This window comes from Phoca vitulina, unplaced genomic scaffold (genome assembly GCF_004348235.1).
Source record: "Phoca vitulina isolate PV1807 unplaced genomic scaffold, GSC_HSeal_1.0 scaffold25, whole genome shotgun sequence".
In the NCBI taxonomy this organism is placed as follows: domain Eukaryota; kingdom Metazoa; phylum Chordata; class Mammalia; order Carnivora; family Phocidae; genus Phoca; species Phoca vitulina.
In genome coordinates this window covers 8,708,513-8,729,046 of record NW_022589728.1, presented here as the reverse complement: position 1 = coordinate 8,729,046, position 20,534 = coordinate 8,708,513, and the positions used below count along the sequence as shown (strand labels likewise).

Genomic DNA, 20,534 nt, shown 5'->3' with positions numbered 1-20,534 from the left:
AGTTAACCCAGATTGTGGCCTCTTTACTTCAAGCAGAAGACTATGGATGTTCACTTGGCATTTATCCTGAATAATTTATCTATACAACCGTTAAAGTATCTAAACAAGGAGGTTATTAGACTGAGGTGGCTTGAAGGCCTTCGTTGTCTATGTAAGCAAACCAAACACCTAAGCCAGAATCAAAGCACTCAAATCTAAGAAAATAACAGTTAAGAACAACTATTCACAAACAGCTAACTAGGCTTCCCCAAATGAGGTCATTGCTTAAGGCAGAGCCAATCAATAATTTCCTTGCTTTGCTTCTACATCTTCTCTATAAAAACCCCTCCCCTAACTCCTGTCCTGGAGTGGTGCTCCCATCTAGGGAGCTGGTACTGCCCGAGTTGCACAGTTATAAGCTCAAATAAACTCTTGAAAATTTTAATGTGCCTCTGTTTATCTTCCAACACAATAAAATTTTGCTGAAAAAACCTTATGTTCTCTACTTTTCAAAGCTTCAAATTTCAGCTTGCTCTTATCTAACGGCAACAGCTCAGGAAGGAATGCTACATAGAGCAAAAGAGGCTACCTCAAGTCCATACAGGAGCTAGTTACAGAAAAAGAAAAGATCTGCTTTGACAGGGGTTCTAGAACCACGTTATAATAAAAAATAAGGACTGTCGATGATTACTGGTTGTCATTTATATTTTATGCCAACAAATTAATATAGTATTATAACAAATTATATTTAAAATCAATACACTATTACTTTGAGCAAAAAAAGGGCCATATTGTTTTCTACTGTATTACCTGCATTGTCGCCATTGCCTTTGACATAGTAGCCTTTTAATCCCAAATTGCACAATTTTCGATCTCTACAAAGCAAATTAAACAGTCAATATTGAAATAAATTAAATTATAAACTTGAGAAAAAAACAAGTTTGAGGCAGCACAGATTAATTAAAAAGGTTAAGGAACAGAAAAGCAATTTGCTAATATATTTTCCTCATCTGTAATATACAGGTAATAATACATATCTCGTGAAATTGTTATAAGAATAGTATATGTAAAGTATTTAATATATATCACATGGGAAGCATTTATAACTGTAACTACTAATTATTAAAATTAAATGGTAGTTCTGGTTTGGGGGAAGAAGCAATCTTATAATACATGAACAATGAAGTGTTCTCTAAATTTGCTGTACAAAGTAAGCATAAAAATGGAAAGATTTATCTTACATATATATAAATCCACATGCAGACCCTACTCCATTTGCAAATAGGCCAAGTTATCATTGCCTAGTAGACAAGCTATTCATGGTCCAAGCAAAGGTTGTTTTGGGGACTAACCCCAAAGTTCTTATTTAAATATTTTATCAAACTCAAACATAAAACAATCCAGCCTCAACAATTTTAAATTTTATCTACCTACCAACCTACCTACCTAGGTAAGCTCTAAGCCCAACATGGGCCTTGAACTTAAGACCCCGAGATGGAGAGTTGTATGCTCCACCAACGGAGCCAGACAGCCATCCCAGTCTCAACAATTTTTAAAAAAAACAGTGAATGATTAAACTTTTCTTTACATATCTACTTCTAAATTTTTTCTCTATCTGCTAAGATGGGAAATTATCTAACCCAAATAAACTTAACAGAACACTTAAAAAAATAAAATTTTGCTATTATCTTTCTACTGTTAAATTCAGCTATAATAAACTCCATCAGAAGTGCCATAATAAGGCAATCTTTAAGTATTAGCTAATACTGTTTTTCTAATGGGGCCACAATAAATTCAACAAAATAATTCTTGTATACTTTATATTTCACTATCCTCCTGTTTATTTTTGATACTTTATAAAATATAAAGTAGGTGATGACTCATAGCAGGACAGCAAACAAGCCAGTGGATGAAGTGCAAATGTGCTTTGGCAGCATGCCACTGGCCCCCAAGAACATTGGACAATGGAGAAGCAGTTAGGGTGGTGGGGGAGATCAGCAGCTGTACAGAGGATATCAATGGTATGCCCACCAGTACCCACGGATATGGGGCACTAGATGTCAGGTGGAGGAAAAGACTAATATGGTTGCAAGATTTGTTACACTGAGCAAATAAGTAAATACACTGAAGATAATGATAGCCAAGATTTTCCACCCACATACATGTATTTATGTATGTATGTAAAATTCGGATACATCCTGACTGTGTCTGCTGAGAGAGTGTAGAGGCAATGGAAACTCAGGAGCAATGAACACAATGAGCATCCAAGTCTTGGTTTCTGAACACTATACTCTGCTAAAAGGAGCCAAGGTACCCTTGGAGAAATGGCAGCTCCAGGTTAAAGCATGAACTGTAAAGATAAGACTGGGTCACCTTCTGTGCCAGGTTAGGAGGAGGTCAAAGAATGCCAGGGACACATTAAAATGATAATCAAGCCACCTCAAGGGGCCCATACCACCTAAACTGAGACAATACGAACATCAAAATAAATAATAATAATAAAATAGAACTTATTAATAAAATGAATAATCCAGAGTCCATGTTAGTGTAAATAAAGAAGTAAACAAATACATGGGGAGAGAAGGGCAAGTGCTCCATACAGAATGTCAACTAATAAAAGTAGAATGACAGAGACAGAGAATTGCTCTTTGGCAACCTTCAGAGGCAGCTGATTCAGGCAGGAACAGGGTACTAGTAACACTGGAGTACCTTCCCCACAAATACTAATACATACAAAGGGAACTGCTGTGACTTCACAGCAGAGATAGCTATGAGACTGCAACATGATTAGGTAACGGAGGTCAATGTCACCGGGGGTGAAATGGGTCCACAGCAAGTGCCTGAAATGATGCAGAGCCAAGCACAGGATCATTTCTGTGGCATTCCTGCCAAGAAGGCACGGCCCAGCTCTGTTCATGTTGAAATGTCAGATAGACCCAGGTTAAGGAAGATCAGCACAGAAGGTAAGGTCGGCATTTTTTAAAATGCTGAGGCCATGATAGGGAGGGAAAGGGTGAGGAATTTTTCCAAAGGAGGAGATTGACAAGTCATAAGTAAACGTAAGAGGAACTATGTGGAACTCTGGATCAGAAAGAAAAGAGACACTACTGGGAAAGTTGAGGAAATGTGCACCCACCACAGTGGTTATGGAAGAGAAAACACTTGTTTTATGGAAATACACAATGGAGTATTTAGGAGTGATAGGGAATCATAGGTGCAGCTGGGTCCAGAAAAAGACTAAAGATTGGATCCAGGGGAGGAGGGGGGCACGCGCGTGTGTCTGTGTGTATGCAGAGGGAGAGATGGAGCAAATGCAGTTAACTGTTAACACTAGGTGAATCTGGGAGAGGGGAATATGAGAGTTCTTTGACCTATTTTTGGTTTTTTGTTTGTTTTTAAGTTTGAACCCATTCTTTACTCCTCTACTGACCTATTTTTGCAAGTCTGAAATTATTTTAAAATGATTTACTAAAAAAAAAATTAAGTAAAGCCTGTTATTTATAGCACAAACTTTATAACAAAAATCTACTACTCCATCATTTCAGCATTTTCCTATGTTCTATTCTAGGCTTTGTACACAACAACACAAAATTTTACATAACTGTAATCATAGTGTAGGTATTTTATATTCAGATACGTTAATTAACACAAGGTATTTTTTCATGTTACTACTGAGCCATTATAAAGATTATTTTTAAGAGCTCCATTACATCAATAATTATGTTTTTTTCATATACATAATATATGGAAACCTGAATGTGCAGATGAAATAGAATTATTATTCTAGAGCTCATAAGACTGCAGTATGTTAATATAATGTCCTCAGATAATAAAACTTAGTTACGATATTAGGTTCTATTTCCTGCCTTTGAGGAGAGGTGTACAATAACCTTACTCACTATGAGAATCAATACTGAGAAGGTATTAGGCACCTATGCTAATGCTCATTTTCTGTTTTCTGCTACATGGACTATTTTCTCAGTTTAATAATTTATTCTAGAATTTTGCTATCAATCAATCTGTTGTTTTAAGACTGAAACAAACAAACAAGACCGTGAAACAGACCTTTTCCCTACCTGGAAAGTAGGGTTATACTAATAAGCCTCTGAACTTCTAGCATGTCTCCAAGTCTCAAAGACTTCTCATATGGCTACTGGAAATAATTCCAAGATCACATTCTTTTTGTTCTAAAGTGTTATAATTTGAGCATTAAATGATCTAAAGGAAAAAGCCATTCTTTTCTCTTTACCTATTTTGAACTCAGAATGTAGTTTCTAAAAGTAAATAGTGCTTCTAAGTTTTAAGAATATGTATGAAATTATCTGAAATTTAAAGGATGAATGTTTTGGCTCAAAAAAGACTAAATTCAAAGTAATTGTTGATTTATATGGCAATTAAATTGTGTTTTAAATAAAGTTGCTTTAATTGGAATCCAGTAGCATACTGTTTTGTAGGGGTCTTACATTCTCTTTCTCTTCTTTTTGGAAAGGAGGCTTCATGAAGACAGCCCCATGACTCAACCCAGCTTCAGGCGAAGAACTAAGTATGTAGTCTTGGCTTTCTTTTGCTTTTTACACAGAGTTCTGATTATCGCTCCCTACCACTCAAATATACCCCTGTTTATCGCCACTCTTTAGACTTCTTTTCAAATGTTACTTCCTCCAAGAAATCTCTTTGATCTCTTTGGAGAAAGGTTAGGTTTCTGTATCATATATAGCTGTACTTTTTCTCTCTTATAGTACTTACAACTGTAATTAGCTAAGTATCTACATAATTAGCTAAGTGATCTCCTTTGCTAGAAAGTAAACTCAAAGGTTGTAGGGACGGGCTGTGTCTTTTTTTTTTCCCTACCAAACATTTTTATTGTTATGTTAATCACCATACATTACATCATTAGTTTCTGATGTAGTGTTCCATGATTCATTGTTTGCGTGTAACACCCAGGGCTCCTACGGGCTGTGTCTTGTACCCCAGTGCCTACCAGTGGAGCTAATACAAGGAAGCACAAAAAGCATCTGCTGAATGAATATGTGCATGTATGTATACAAAGACAATACTTTTTAAAAGTGTTTCATTTCCTTTCGGATTAATTTTCCGATTACCCCACAGAAACACAATGATAAACAGTAAGAATTGCTTCAAACTTAAACTCTACTACAATAAACTATATTAAAAGTCTAGCACATAAAATTTGCCTCCACAAGTTGAATCTAACAATCAGCCTGTGAGATAACTGGGGTAGATACACCTGTTTTAGGAATGAAAAAAAGATTCAAGTGGCTAAACTCACACACCTAATATAAAGAAAGCCATACCTGGAGTCCAATTCTTTAGTCAGTTTTTTCCTGCCCACGGCTATCTTCCGTGCAGTGCAATGTTTACCGCAAACACATATTTTCCAAAAATATAGCTCAAAAACTGATGTAATTAGAGTTAAGTCTTTTATCTCAGGAATTAGTTCTATTTAAGCGCATTTGCGTAAGGTTTTAAAAAATGTTAACCCACGAAATTTACTTATTTAAAGCCTTCAACTTGTGATGTCACAGCCACTAAGGAGATTTCATTTGACATTTCGCTTCCCCCGATTTTTAAATGTCCCCTCATTAAAATGAAATGAATCAGCTACCACATTTTTTCACGGCAGCCTACAAAGTAGATTTTACTTTTTCACTTAATGGCAATCGGCGACCTCTCCGTGAAGCCCGAGGACTTTTTTTTTCTGAAACATCACCCTGCCCAAGGGTCTTATACACTCCAGTGGTGGATCCCAATTCCAAGTAGTTTGCAAGGCCTACATTTCTGGGAAATAACTGTGGTAGAGATGAAGAGGAACACGTTTTTACTTACTCCACAAATGCCCTGGAGCAGAGGCAAAGAATCTTATAATCCTCTTCTAGGTCTTCAATGAAGAGAAACATTTCAGCCACGCGGTTCCACTTCTCGCAGCACATTTTACCACCTCCGTGCAGGACGCTCTGCGGGAGACGGCACGGGACAGGCCTTCCCGGCCTCTGCTCGGTTCCTGGAGACCGAAAAGAGGTCTCGCCGGCGCGACCAAGGGGACGTCAGGGGTTAGAAACGGGCCCGGGGCCGCACGAGCCTGGAGCAGGCTACGGAGCCGCCACCGGAAGTGGCTCCCGGAGCCCACGGGAAGGGGCGGGGCGATGGGAGGTGTCACATTCAACGCCGTCCGGGCTACAGCCGCTGTTTGTCTTTTTCTTCCCAGGTTGCTCGGGGGTGGAAACCGGCTGCTGAAATTTTCTCTTCTTCCCTCGGTCGCTGAGCCACCGAAGAGCTCCCGCCGCTGCTCGAGGGTGAGGGCGAGTCGCTTCTGCCCCTCCCGCCCGAGGTGTGTCGGTCCTCATCTTGGCCACCTCGCGCTCCTCCCCGCCGGGCGCGCGGCTCCGCATCAGTCGCGCGCGGCTCAGAGCGGCCAAGGCCGCACGTCTAGTCTCAGTGGGGCAGCCCCGGAGTCCCCGGCGGGGGCGGGCGGACTGGGCTTCCCGCCGCACTCGGTGTAAGCTCGGGCATCGGAGTGGCGGGGAGGGGTGATCCTGCCTGGGTCACAACGAGCCCATTCACTCCGCCGCGCATCCCCCTTCGCGCTCAAAAACCTCGTTTCGTCTCAACTTGGGCGGCGGGGCGAGGTGTCAGAACCTCGGCAGAGGCCTCTGGGCTTGCCCGGTGACCTTTCTTTCCAGGATCCGAATCGAGCCTCCTGTACTCGGGAGGCCGCAGGAATAAGTGGTTAAGAAGGCTTCCCGACAAGTCGGGCTTGGAATCCGGGTTCGATGCTCCTTTGCTACCTGTGTGATCTGGGCAAGCGACTTAACCCTTCTGAGCCTCCTTGTGGTCATCTGTAAAATAGGAATGATGCATAGTCCCTGCTTCCTAGGGCTGCTGGAAGGACTAAATGAAACTGTATATCAGACCTCTCATATGCTATTAATAGTTTTAGTGGGTACCTGCTTTGTGCGCGGCAGGCACTGCATTGGTCCCTGGGGTTTGCAGCCTGTAGAACAGGTCTCTGTCTGTCCTCAAGCTGCTGCTGCGTGAGAAAAATGCATGTGCGCTTAACCAGGATGCCGAAAACTGGAACACCACTGCTAAATTTGAAAAAGGCAGTTCGTATTTGGTGTGTGGTAGTCGTTGAGACTGTCCAGGCAGCTTCCTCAGAGAAGCAAGTTCCAACTTGAAGGTGGTTGGAGCATATCAGGACTTGGTTGTGCTATTAATGCCAAAATGGCATTATTTCTTTAGAATGTATAACAACTGAGGGTAAAATCCGGATATTTAAGACAGTCCCTAATATTTTGGTCGCATTTACTATTGGATGGAAATAGAAGGTTAATTTTCAAATGAAATGTTTATTTCCACAACCTTACTTCTGTCTTACTTTGATGTCGGAGATAGGCTCATTTTAGTGACTCAAGGAGGTAAGAGTGCTGCACAGTTACAGATACACCGGTATAGATGTGCCACATTTGGGGGATGAGGATAGGTTAAGAAAAAAAGGTAGAATAGTAATTATCAGAGTGGAAGATTTTAGCTAGAAGTCGAAGGACATTCTGGGGTTTAAAAAAAAAGCAAAACACAAAACCTTGAAAGGTAGTTCATAATAGAACCTAGAGTTTGAAGCTTGAATCTAAAAGGTATTGTTTTAAAGATAAAATGATTAGGTTTGCCAAATAGATTAATTTATATTAGATAAACTACTTTTAGTTTGAAGTGGAATGCTCATTCACTAGAACTGAGTCCTAAACCCCTGTTAAACAATTATTAAAAATGCAGAAAGGAAAAGGGAAAATTAATTTTATTTCAGTGAGTACTTAATTTAATTGGCATTTTCAATGTATCTTCAATGTGCCTTATATACTAAAAGTAAGAAATGGATCTGCTGCCATCCATGGTGCTAAAAGTCCTGATAATAGGTGTTTAAAAATAGATTTATTTCCTTAAGGTTTTCTAGAAAACAAAAGATCCTCTATTCTGATTTATTAGTTTTTGAAATACTTTTATTTTAAAAATGTATAAAGTCAATTACAGTAAATGTTCCTCACCATCAATATCAACATGGTGATATTTTCTTTATATGTGATGCACAGGACTATGTTTAATTGTAGATTTTTTTTTGTTGTTAGGAAATGACCTGGAATTTTGGTAATTAAAATATTGTATCTCCCCCAAAACATCTTTTAACAATTATATTTTTTAATTGGATTAAAATAAATGGGTTTGGAGTCAAATATAGTCTGTGTTAAATTGGAGGGGGAGAAGGGCTAGGCAGAAGTAGAGGGAAGACAGAGATTGGAATCTTAACATTTTCAGCCTTTCTGTAAGAGAGAGAGAGGGAGGGAGGGAGATGTTAAAGAAAAGTGTAATGAAAACCAGAGTAGGAAGTAGGAGAACCGGGTTTTAATTTTGGCCCTTGGTTCTTCACTGAATTAATTTAGTAACTTTGGGCAAGTCAACTTGGCTCTCTCTTTTTAACTGGTTTCTGCAAAATTAAGAGGTTGCATTCATTGAATTCTAAAGCCATGCTCTCTCTCATATTATCAAAAGTATTTTATCAACTCAAAAGCTTGTTATTCAGACTCTTCCCATAGTTCTTGAGTGGCAGGTTTTAGGGCACTGTCTTGGTCCACATCTTTTGTCAAAGATTTGAATGAACATAGTTAAGGTCTATCTTTATTTAGGTGGTACTTGTTAGGTGCCTACTATGTGCCAGTCATATTATTGTAAGTGCTTTACATATGTTTTCTCATCTGATTTTGTTTACCAGTGTGTCCCCCAGTGTTTAGAATAGTGTCAAGCGCAAATTATTTGCTTAGTAAACATGTTGAGTAAATGAATTAATAACCCAATGATTTAAGACTTGTCTGAGCCATGCCCAATACCCTGTATTCTGTCCCCTCTGGCCTAGTTAAGGACTGGTCCCAACAATTATTCCTCTCCTGCATCATCTGTTTCTTACTCTCCCACTGACGCATTACCATTGGTATTAAAGATTGCTTTGTTTTCTTTCATCTTAAAACAACAACAAACTTGGCCCACATTCCTCCCTAGATACTCACCTCTTTCACTGTTCGTTTTTGCATCAGCATTCTTCTGAAGAGCTGTCCATATTTTCTGTTTCCAATTCATTTTCTCTTACTTTTTCATGAATTTACTCTACCTGACTTTCATCCCCACTGTATCAAAATAGTTCTTAATTATCAGGGTTTGTCAATGTCTCTGTGTTGTAAAACCCAATGATCCATGATCATTTCTTAGACCTCTCCACATCATTTGAAACCGCTGAATACTCCTTTCTTCTTGAACACTTTGTTACTTTGACATTCAAGGTGCCACTCCTGGAAGGGGAATGCTGGTTCCTCATTGTTTTCCCAACTTCTAAAATGTTGAGTGCCCCAAGGCTCAGTCCTGGGGACTCTTTTTTATTCTATATTTCCTCCTTAGAGGGATCTTTTTTACTTTCATGGTTTTCATACAATCTATATGTTGCCAATTCCCAGATATATTTCTCTAAACCTGATCTTCCTGCTAATCTCTATGACCAGCTGCCTATTTAAGGTCTTCACTTGGATGTCTACTAGAATATTAATACATTCAAAACTGAATTCCTGATCTCTATCACACTCTCAAACCTGTTCTTCCTGTAACTCCATCTTTGCACAAGCAAGCTAATAATGATGATGCCAGCAATACTCACCTGGTGCTTATATAGTGGAAGGTATTCCTCTAAGCTTTTTTTTTTTTTAAACATATATTCTTCACAACAGTCTTACTAGACAGGTACTGTTAATATCCCCACTTTACAGATGGAGAGACTGTGGCTGACTTGGTAAGTAACTTTCCTAGGTCACACGGTAAGTGGCAGAGTCTCCTGGAATACAAACCCACCTTGCCAAAAAACCGTGTAGTCATCCCAGACTTCTCTCTCTCACTTACGTTCTGTATACATTCATCAGCAATTCCTGTTGGCCTTATCTTCACAGTATATCTAGAAATTGATCATCTCTTACAGACCTTCACTCTGTCACCGTTGTCCAAGCCACTTTCATCACTTATTTCAATTATTGCCTGAACTTCCTATTTGTTTCCTGTGCAGTGTATTCTCAACATAGCTGTCATTTAAAACCCAAGTTAGGCAGTCTCAGTCTTCTGGTGCCTTCTTCATCTCACTTAAGATAAAAGCAAGCCTACAAAGTTCTACAGTGCTACCCCTCTGCCCATTTTTGACTGCTCTCCCTATCATTCTTCCTCAGCCTGCTTCCTTGCTGCTCCTCAGACCACACCAAGTACACATCGTTTGTATTTACTTTTATTTTGGCCAGAGTTCTCTTCCAAATACCCACATAGTTTGCTTCCTCACTTCCTCAGTTCTCTGCTCAAATGTACCTTTCAGAGAGTCCTTCCCAGGCTACTATATATAACATAGCAACCCCCCTCCTACCCTCTGGCCTGCTAGAGACCTCCATTTTCCTCTTACCCTGCTGTATATTTTTCTCCATAGCACCTATCATCATCTAATGTAGTATATGTACTATTTTATCCCAATTTTACAGATCTTAGCAAGTCGAGGTACAGGTGGGTTACTGTACATGCTCCTCTCAATATCAGACCACTAGAGTCAGTCATGGGGAGTGACCTGAGTGCTGGAAGGTTATGAAACTCGGGTCTGAGGAGTGGTTGAAAGAATTAAGGATTCTGACCAGAAAATGGGATTTTGCAGCTCATCATAGCTTTGTTAAAACTTAAGAGTTTGTCTAATGGAAAAGGTTCTATGGTATAGAACTAGGTGCAGTAGGGAAAAGTTACAGTGAGATAAATATGTGGAAGATCTTTTTAGTAGTTTGATGGATGGTTTTGAAGATGGAATCGGACACCTTTTCAGTTTTCTGTTGTGGAAGGGTTTAAATCAAAATCGAGGTTGACCATTCTGGAGGAGGTCCTTGCATGCAGCACTGGGCCACTGTTCAGGGACTACTTGTGAAGATGTCCCTCTTTGCTGATCGGTGTCTGTACTGTGTTTGGTAAGTCAGAGTGTAATTGAGGATAAGAAGTATGGTTCTATTACCAATTTGAGTTGGGGGGAAGTACTAAAGAAGGTTTTAAAATCACAACATGTTATGGTCCTGTTAAAATCAGAAATGAGACCAGATTATTAGGGCAATTGTATTAAGCAGTAAGGGTCAGATCATCAAAATGATTGGTTTTTAGGCCTAGGAACAGCTCCTTTTAACATATTTGAGAGACTGTCATAAATTTTAATTTATTAGCAATATTTAAAATCTCTTTTTCTGTTGAGGTGTAATTCACCGTAACATTGACCGTTTTAAAATGTACAACTTCATGGTTTTTAGGGTATTCCCAAGGTTGCACAACCATCATTACTATCTAATTCTGGAACCTTTTCATTATTCCCAAAAGACACCTCTGTTTCCATTAGCGGTCACTTCTCATTGCCCCCTCCCCCAGCCCCTGGCAGCCACTTACCTTTCTGTCTTTATTGATTAGCCTATTCTGGGTATTTCATATAAATGGAATCATACAGAACGTGGCCTTTAATGTTTGGCTTTTTAAATCTAGTATGTTTTCAAGGTTCATGCCTATTGTAGCATGAACCATTACCTCTTTCCTTTTAATGGCTGAATAATATTCTTTTGTAGGGGTGGAGCATATTTTATTGATCCGTTCATCAGTTGATGGACATTTGTGTTGTTTTCACTTTTGAGCCCTTAGGTGTAGTTTTGCTATCAACATTCATATACGAATTTCTGTGTGAATGCATGTTTTCAGTTTTCTGGGATACATATCTAGGAGTAGAATTGTTGGGTCATAAGGTAACTCTATGTTTAGCTTTTTGAGAAACCGCCAAATGGATTTCCACAGTGTTGCACATTTTACATTCCCACCAGCAATGCATGAGGTTCTAATTTCTCCACATCACTTACTTTCCATTTTTGTGATTCCAGCCCTCCCAGTGGGGGAAGCTCTCATTTTAAAAGTAGTAAGTTTCACTATGTTTATGTTGCCTTCTAAATTTTCAAACCCTGATACATTAAGGGTTCAAGTCTTTAGATGGATTGATGAGAATATGATGTAATTAAAGCCCACATCATTGTGTGGTGACAGATGGTAGCTACAGTTGTGGTGAGCACAGCATAACATATAGAGTTGTCAAATCACTATGTTATGTACCTGAAACAAAAATTGTGTGTCAACTATACTTCAGGAAAAAAAAAAATAAATAAAGCCCAGATTGTGGGCTTAATGTGTGTTATGTTTACCTTCTGTTACCATAGCAGGCCTACATTTCTCACAAGTAAATGCTGTTGGTTACAAGGAAATTAAATTAGACTAAGTCTTCCATCCCTGGAGGACTAAGTCAAAGTGTATGCCCTGTTAATAAGTCAGTCAGCAAGAGAATCTTGGCATAAAGACAACATATAACTGCTCTTGTATATCTGTCTCTCCCTCCCTCTCCATCCCTTTCTTTATTTACTCATTTCCTGTCTTAGCTATAAAGGGTTTGAGATGATTTTCATAAAGATTATGTAGCATGGAGTAATGACAAAATATCTCTAAGAATAGAATCAGAACCAGGGAAGATAGGAATGAAAGAAGGAAATCTTGTGTAGGACAACATGATCGTTAAGACCTAATGTAATTATCTCATTGAATATCCATATTTGACATCAGCTTATTATCTGGCAAAGTTACTAAGAAGAGACATGGTCAGTTACACATTTTACCTTCATACTTTTTCTCCAAAGAAGCAAAGGTTTTTATAGCTCTGAATTTTAAAAAAAGTCTCAGGTGGGTTTTTATGTAATGGAAATAAATGGTGTGTAGAGCTGTCCTCATTAAAGCACTGGTAACATGAGTATAATTTTTAACTGTGATACACTAGTGTGGGGCTATAATATTTGTCACACATTTGTGAATGTCTCTTGCTATTTATTTTATGGACACTTTAACTCTAGGTATTAATATTTTTCTTCCATTTGTATCCTCAGTTTTCCAGAACACATACACTGAAGCTTGGGACAAGATATTTACCTAATTTCTGGTAAGTTAAGTGACTGGTTTAGAGCTAAGTGACATGAAATAATTATACGGCTATAGTTTTAGTCATTGAACATTTAAGAGAAATTTTAGTGACTATAAGGTAAAAATGGCAGGGATAAATTTTTATTATTGCATAATGTTAAAAGAACAGAGAATTTTTTGTGAACCTGCTTGTAAAAGACAGTAGCCAAAAATGTAGGTCATCATTTCCTAAAGAATTGGATTACTTTTATTGAATCACATATTGATGCTTTCCTTTGTGAAGAACAGTTATCTCAACATAACCTAGTTTAAGATAGAAACTTAGTATGATCCACTTAAGATGTAAGTCAAATTATTAAGATCAATCTGAAATTTCATTCTTCATCAGGTTTATTTTTCTCTCTCAATTATAGCTTGTGAGTTACTTCAAAAGCTAACCCTGACATGCTTTGTGAGCATGCAAATGAAACCTTATAATTTTCACATTGAAGTCTGCAACAAAGTTAACCATTAACAATCTACTCATTTTTGGTATTAAGAAATGATTCTATGTAGTATTTATGTAGACTAAAACATTTAACTTTTCAGCTGTGAAGAGAATAACACTGGATTATTTTTCCCTTCTAGTGGCCAAATTAAAGACCTACCATGACAATGAAGAAAGAGACTGAATTTGTCATTTTCACCTAAAGAAAAATGATAGACAAAAATCAAACCTGTGGTACAGGACAGGATTCTATGCCCTATATGACTTGTCTGATTCACATACTTGAAGAATGGTTTGGTGTGGAGCAGTTGGAGGACTATTTGAATTTTGCAAACTATCTCTTGTGGGTTTTTACACCACTAATACTTTTAATACTTCCTTACTTTACTATCTTTCTTCTCTATCTTACTATTATTTTCTTACACATTTATAAGAGGAAGAATGTATTAAAAGAAGCCTACTCTCATAATTTATGGGATGGCGCAAGGAAGACGGTGGCAACTCTCTGGGATGGACATGCAGCAGTTTGGCATGGTAAGCAAGATGATTTTGCTGTCTGTGTGGCTGTTCATGTGTGTGGCACTGAAACTGTATCATCATCCCATTTTATTGATCAATACTGAAAAGTATAAGGGATATTTACTATTTCTTTTTATCTCTTTGCATGTATATGTCTTTCTTAAAATGAGTTTTTCCAAACACATTAATTTCCATTAAACGAAGAACCATACAACAGTGTAAGCTCTTACTATAACCTAAAATATTAAAGTTTATATGTAAGACATCTGAAAGACTAAGAAACTAATTAAAACTGTATAGAAACCTGTAGAAATCCGCTTTAATTATTTAGTATTTAATTGCATTTTGTTCAAAATAAGTTTGACTTATTTTTGTGTAGTGTATTTTTAAAAAAATGAATATTAACTAGTAATATTAAATATAATTTGTATACCATAATTTACCCATTTCCTGTTTGATTCATTTCAGAGGTCATGTCTCTTGAATAAATGAGATAGCAACAAGTTTCTCTCTAGGGTATTTATCCTTTTCTTTATCATTTGAGAGATTGTGTTGTTCTACATTTAATGATTGGTGTGGTTCTTTGGATAACATGAAAATTACCCCCTTGTGGCCTATTATCAAGGACTTGGTGTCTTTCTCTACCAATATTTATCTTATCTGTTGGTCATTTTTGCATTAGAACTATAAAAAAATAGAATTCAGTAGGTGTGTAACAAAGTTGTACTTTCTGTTTCATTTTGGGCATCAAAGTCATTTCACAGAAAGATGCAGAAGTACAGATTTTGAAATAGATATATACCACGGGAGTACAAGGCTGCTATTAGCAAAGATCACCAGTGACATGCTTATTAGGCCAGTGTGTCATCATTTTAATACTACATGCAGTCTTATAAAGTCTTTTTTTAGCACTTCTTATGCCACACACTGTCGGATGTTTAACATACATTCTTCTAAAACTTAGAATAGATTCTACATCTTATCTCATTTTACAGATTTCCTGTGAGGAAGTTGAGGAACAGAGAGATTGTTATTTGCCCAAGACACACTAGAAGCTAGGAAGTAGACAGAATACAATCTCAGCTCCAGAGCCTGTGCTCGTGATCTGTGCTGTGTGGTCAGTTTGTCCCAGGTTGGGAATTCAGGGTCAAAAGTAGTGGTATTCAGCAGGTTTGCAAACAGGAGCCATATGCCTTTGATGTATTGAATTCTGAATATTACTCATTAATACTAATGCTCTCGCCAGTCATTACAACTCTCATACCCTTTTATGGTTGTTTTACATGAGACAAGATGATACTTCAGCATATCACACGTGTACATGTGCAGAGACTGCATCTTTGTAGGCTGCTGTTGGTTTATTGTCTTTAATACGGTCACACACAACTTAAGTGGCATTGTTTCCAATACTTGTTGGGAATATATATCCCCCTCCCAAATATATATCCCCTATATTTCAGGATAATGTATATCATAAGGAATTTGAGTTTATTTCGATTTCAGGAAACATGATTTAACTTAAATAACTTCAAGCACTAAGCTTATTTTGTAGTAGAATATAATTTTGAGGTGTTTTTATCTTTCCGAGGTATTTTTTTTATACCTTTTTATTTTTTAAATTTTATTTTATTATGTTATGTTAGTCACCATACAATACATCATTAGTTTTTGATGTAATGATCCATGATTCATTGTTTTCATATAACACCCAGTGCTCCATGCAATACATGCCCTCCTTAATACCCATCACTGGACTAACCCATCCCCCCCCCCCAAAACCCTCAGTTTGTTTCTCAGAGTCCATAGTCTCTCATAGTTCATCTTTCCCTCTGATTTTCCCCCCTTCATTTTTCCCTTCATTCTCCTAATGTCCTCCATGCTATTCCTTACGTTCCACAAATAAGTGAAACCATATGATAATGGACTTTCTCTGCTTGATTTATTTCACTTAGCATGATCTCCTCCAGTCCCATCTATCTTGATGTAAAAGTTGGGTATTCATCCTTTCTGACAGCTGAGTAATATTCCATTGTATATATGGACCACATCTTCTTTATCCATTCATCTGTTGAAGGGCATCTCGGCTCTTTCAACAGTTTGGCTATTGTGGACATTGCTGCTATGCACATTGGGGTGCATATGGCCCTTCTTTTCACTACATCTGTGTCTTTGGGGTAAATACCCAGGAGTGCAATTGCTGGGTCATAGGGTAGCTCTATTTTTAATTTTTTGTTTTCCAGAGTGGCTGTACCAACTTGCATTCCCATCAACAGTGTAAGAGGGTTCCCCTTTCTCCACAACCTCTCCAACATTTGTTGTTTCTTGCCTTGTCAATTTTTGCCATTCTAACTGGTGTAAGGTGGTATCTCAATGTGGTTTGATTTGAATTTCCCTGATGGCTAATGATGATGAACATTTTTTCATGTGTCTGTTAGCTATTTGTATGTCTTCTTCGGAGAAGTGTCTGTTCATATCTTCTGCCCATTTTTTGACTTGATTATTTGTTTTTTGGGTGTTGAGTTTGAGAAGTTCTTTATAGATTTTGGATACCAGCCCTTTATCTGTAGTGTCATTTGCAAATATCTTCTCCCGTTCTGTGGGTTGCTTCTTTGTTTTGTTGACTGTTTCCTTTGCTGTGCAAAAGCTTTTTATCTTGATGAAGTCCCAAAAGTTCATTTTTGCTTTTGTTTCACTAGCCTTTGGAGATGTATCTTGAAAGAAGTTGCTGTGGCCGATGTCAAAGAGGTTACTGCCTATGTTCTCCTCTAGGATTTTGATGGATTCCTGTCTCACATTGAGGTCTTTCATCCATTTTGAGTTTATCTTTGTGTATGGTGTTAGGGAATGGTCGAGTTTTATTCTTCTGCATGTGGCTGTCCAATTTTCCCAGCACCATTTATTGAAGAGACTGTCTTTTTTCCGTTGCATATTTTTTCCTGCTTTGTCGAAGATTATTTGACCATAGAGTTGAGGGTCCATATCTGGGCTCTCTATTCTGTTCCATTGGTCTATATGTCTGTTTTTGTGCCAGTACCATGCTGTCTTGGTGATCACTGCTTTGTAATATAGCTTGAAATTGGGCAACGTGATGCCCCCAGCTTTGTTTTTCTTTTTCAACATTTCCTTGGCAATTCGGGGTCTTTTCTGATTCCATACAAATTTTAGGATTGTTTGTTCCAGCACTTTGAAAAATGTCATTGGAATTTTGATCGGGATGGCATTGAAGGTGTAGATTGCTTTGGGTAGCATAGACATTTTAACAGTGTTTATTCTTCCAATCCATGAGCATGGAATGTTTTTTCCATCTTTTTGTGTCTTCTTCAATTTCTTTCATGAGTGTTCTGTAGTTCCTAGAGTATAGATCCTTTACCTCTTTGGTTAGGTTTATTCCGAGGTATCTTATGGTTTTTGGTGCTATAGTAAATGGAATCGTTTCTCTAATTTCTCTTTCTACAGTTGCATTGTTAGTGTATAAGAAAGCAACTGATTTCTGTGCATTGATTTTATATCCTGCCACATTACTGAATTGCTGTATGAGTTCTAGTAATTTGGGAGTGGAGTCTTTTGGGTTTTCCACATAAAGTATCATGTCATCTGCGAAAAGAGAGAGTTTGACTTCTTCTTTGCCAATCTGAATACCTTTTATTTCTTTTTGTTGTCTGATTGCTGTTGCTAGGACTTCTAGTACTATGTTGAACAATAGTGGCGAGAGTGGGCATCCTTGACGTGTTCCTGATCTTAAGGGAAAGGCTCTCAGCTTTTCCCCATTGAGGATGATATTCGCTGTGGGTTTTTCATAGATGGATTTTATGAACTTGAGGAATGTTCCCTCTATCCCTACACTCTGAAGAGTTTTAATCAGGAAAGGATGCTGTATTTTGTCAAATGCTTTTTCTGCATCAATTGAGAGGACCATGGGTTCTTCTCTCTCCTCTTATTAATGTGTTCTATCACATTGATTGATTTGCAAATGTTGAACCACCCTTGCATCCTGGGGATAAATCCCACTTGGTTGTGGTGGATGATCCTTTTAATGTATTGTTGGATCCTATTAGCTAGGATTTTGTTGAGGATTTTGGAATCCATATTCATCAGGGATATCGGTCTGAAATTCTCCTTTTTGATGGGGTCTTTGCCTGGTTTGGGGATTAAGGTAATGCTGGCCTCATAGAATGAGTCTGGAAGCTTTCCTTCTGTTTCTATTTTTTGAAACAGCTTCAGTAGAATAGGTATTATTTCTTCTTTGAAAGTTTGGTAGAATTCCCCAGGGAATCCATCAGGCCCTGGACTCTTGTTTTTTGGAGGTTTTTGATCACTGCTTCAATCTCGTTACTGGTTATTGGCCTATTCAGGTTGTCAATTTCTTCCTGTTTCAGTCTTGGCAGCTTATAGGTTTCCAGGAAGGCCTCCATTTCATCCAGATTGCTCAGTTTATTGGCATATAGTTGTTGATAATAATTTCTAATAATTGTTTCTATTTCCTTGCTGTTAGTCATGATCTTTCCCCTTTCATTCATAATTTTATTAATTTGGGTCCTTTCTCTTTTCTTTTGGATAAGTCTGGCCAGTGGTTTATCGATCTTATTAATTCTTTCAAAGAACCAGCTTCTAGTTTCATTGATCTGATCTACTGTGTTTCTGGTTTCCAATTCATTGATCTCTGCTCTAATCTTAACTATTTTTCTTTTAATGCGTGGCTTAGGCATCGTTTGTTGCTTTTTCTCTAGTTCTTTAAGGTGTAGAGTTAGTTGGTAAATTCAGGATTTTTCTATTTTTTTGAGTGAGGCTTGGATGGCTATGTATTTCCCCCTTAGGATTGCCTTTGCAGTATCCCATAGGTTTTGGACCAATGTGTTTTCATTCTCATTGGTTGCCATGAATTGTTTAAGTTCTTTGATTTCCTGGTTGACCCAAACATTCTTGAACAGAGTGGTCTTTAGCTTCCAAGTGTTTGAATTTCTGCCAAATTTTTTCTTGTGATTGAGTTCCAGTTTTAAAGCATTATGGTCTGAGAATATGCAGGGAATAACCTCAGTCTTTTGGTATCGGTTGAGACCTGATTTGTGACCCAGTATATGGTCTATTCTGGAGAAAGTTCCATGTGTGCTCGAGAAGAATGAGTATTCTGTTGTTTTAGGGTGGAATGTTCTGTAAATATCTATGAGGTCCATCTGGTCCAGTGTGTCATTCAAAGCTCTTGTTTCTTTGCTGATTTTCTGCGGAGAGTGTAGTATTGAGCTTTCCGAGGTATTTTTAAATATGCATTTATGGCTGAGAGGAAGTAAAATATATAGTTCTTAGTCTGTTTTAAATTTTTTATGGTAACTTGACATTATATTTTATTAGGATAAGTGATACTCTTTTAAAAGTGATTTTTCCTTATTCAGCCATTAAAAAAACGAGGAAATCCTGCCATTTATAACAACATGGATGGACCTTGAAGGCATTATGCTAAGTGAGATAAGTCAGAGAAAGACAAATACTGTATCATTTCACTTACATGTGGCATCTAAAAAAGAAAAAACCCAAACTCATTGAAAAAGAGGTCAGACTTACGGTTATCAGAGGCAGACGTTGGAGAAGGGGGATTGGAGGAGGGTGGTCAAAGGTACAAATTTCCAGTTATTAGATAAATAAGTTCTAGGGATATAATGTACAACGTGACTATAGCTAACAGTGCTGTACAATATATAGTAAAGTTTTTAAGAGTAAATCCTAAGAGTTCTGATCACAAGGAGAAAAAATTTTTTTCTTTATTCTTATCTATATGAGATGATGAATGTTAGCTGAACCTACTGTGGTAATAATCATTTCACAATATATGTAATTCAAACCATGATACTGTTTGCCTTCAACTTACACAGTGATACATACCAATTGTTTCTCAATAAAACTGGAAAAAATGATTTTCTTTGCCCTGTTGTTTAGTGACATATATAAAAGGCATTTGTGTGCATATTTGGATTTTGTATTGGTATCAAATCAGTTTTAATTCATGCTTTTTAAAAGAATCTTCAAAGGAATTTTTTAACTAATAAAAATGTTCATTGTAAAAAAAAAAGTGGCAAAAAAACATAAGGAAAACGATGGTCACCTAAAATTTACTATTGCAATTGCATTTTGTTAATATTGTGGTGTGTTTATAATTTTTTATATGTGCTGCCAACTAGTATTTTTCATGTCATTAAGCCTTAGTGACTTCTAATGACTACATGGAACTCTGTAAATCTTAATGAATTTAGTCAGTTATCTGTTGAACCATCACTTATAATTTGTTCACTATAAGTATCTTTGTATAAGAATCTATCTAGTGTTTTCTGTTTTGAAGTTGTATTTTATGTCATACTGTACATAATTTAATGTTGTCATTTTTCAAAAAATTCCTGATTCTTATTTGCTGCATAATATAATGCCTGTAGTAAATCAAAAAATATTAATTTGATGTTTCTTAAATACCTACATTTCTAGGCAGTTTGCTTGGTGGTAGGTCGAT

The 20,534-nt window shown here is 37.4% G+C and overlaps 2 protein-coding genes across 8 annotated transcripts in view; one reads left to right on the top strand and one right to left on the bottom strand.

Annotated features, from left to right (window-relative positions):
• Positions 1–6,134, bottom strand: part of TGS1 (trimethylguanosine synthase 1) — a 39,434-nt gene extending 33,300 nt beyond the window's left edge. For 2 of the 5 annotated variants that reach the window (XM_032421558.1, XM_032421559.1), the window contains exons 1-2: positions 5,827–6,134; positions 790–854 (exon numbers count right to left, since the gene is read on the bottom strand). In XM_032421558.1, coding sequence (XP_032277449.1) covers positions 790–854; positions 5,827–5,930 — 169 coding nt within the window. In that variant the 5' untranslated portion in view covers positions 5,931–6,134. Of the gene's footprint in view, positions 1–789; positions 855–5,294; positions 5,430–5,826 lie in introns of those variants that run through there. The other 3 variants (XM_032421560.1, XM_032421557.1, XM_032421561.1) reach the window with 3 other exon arrangements.
• Positions 6,135–6,175: 41 nt separating this feature from the next.
• The window catches only part of TMEM68 (transmembrane protein 68), a 49,279-nt gene continuing 34,920 nt past the window's right edge, over positions 6,176–20,534 (top strand). For 2 of the 3 annotated variants that reach the window (XM_032421563.1, XM_032421565.1), the window contains exons 1-3: positions 6,176–6,293; positions 13,002–13,054; positions 13,663–14,056. In XM_032421563.1, the coding sequence (XP_032277454.1) occupies positions 13,732–14,056 (325 nt within the window). In that variant the 5' untranslated portion in view covers positions 6,176–6,293; positions 13,002–13,054; positions 13,663–13,731. Of the gene's footprint in view, positions 6,329–13,001; positions 13,055–13,662; positions 14,057–20,534 lie in introns of all 3 variants that reach the window. The other variant, XM_032421564.1, reaches the window with a different exon arrangement.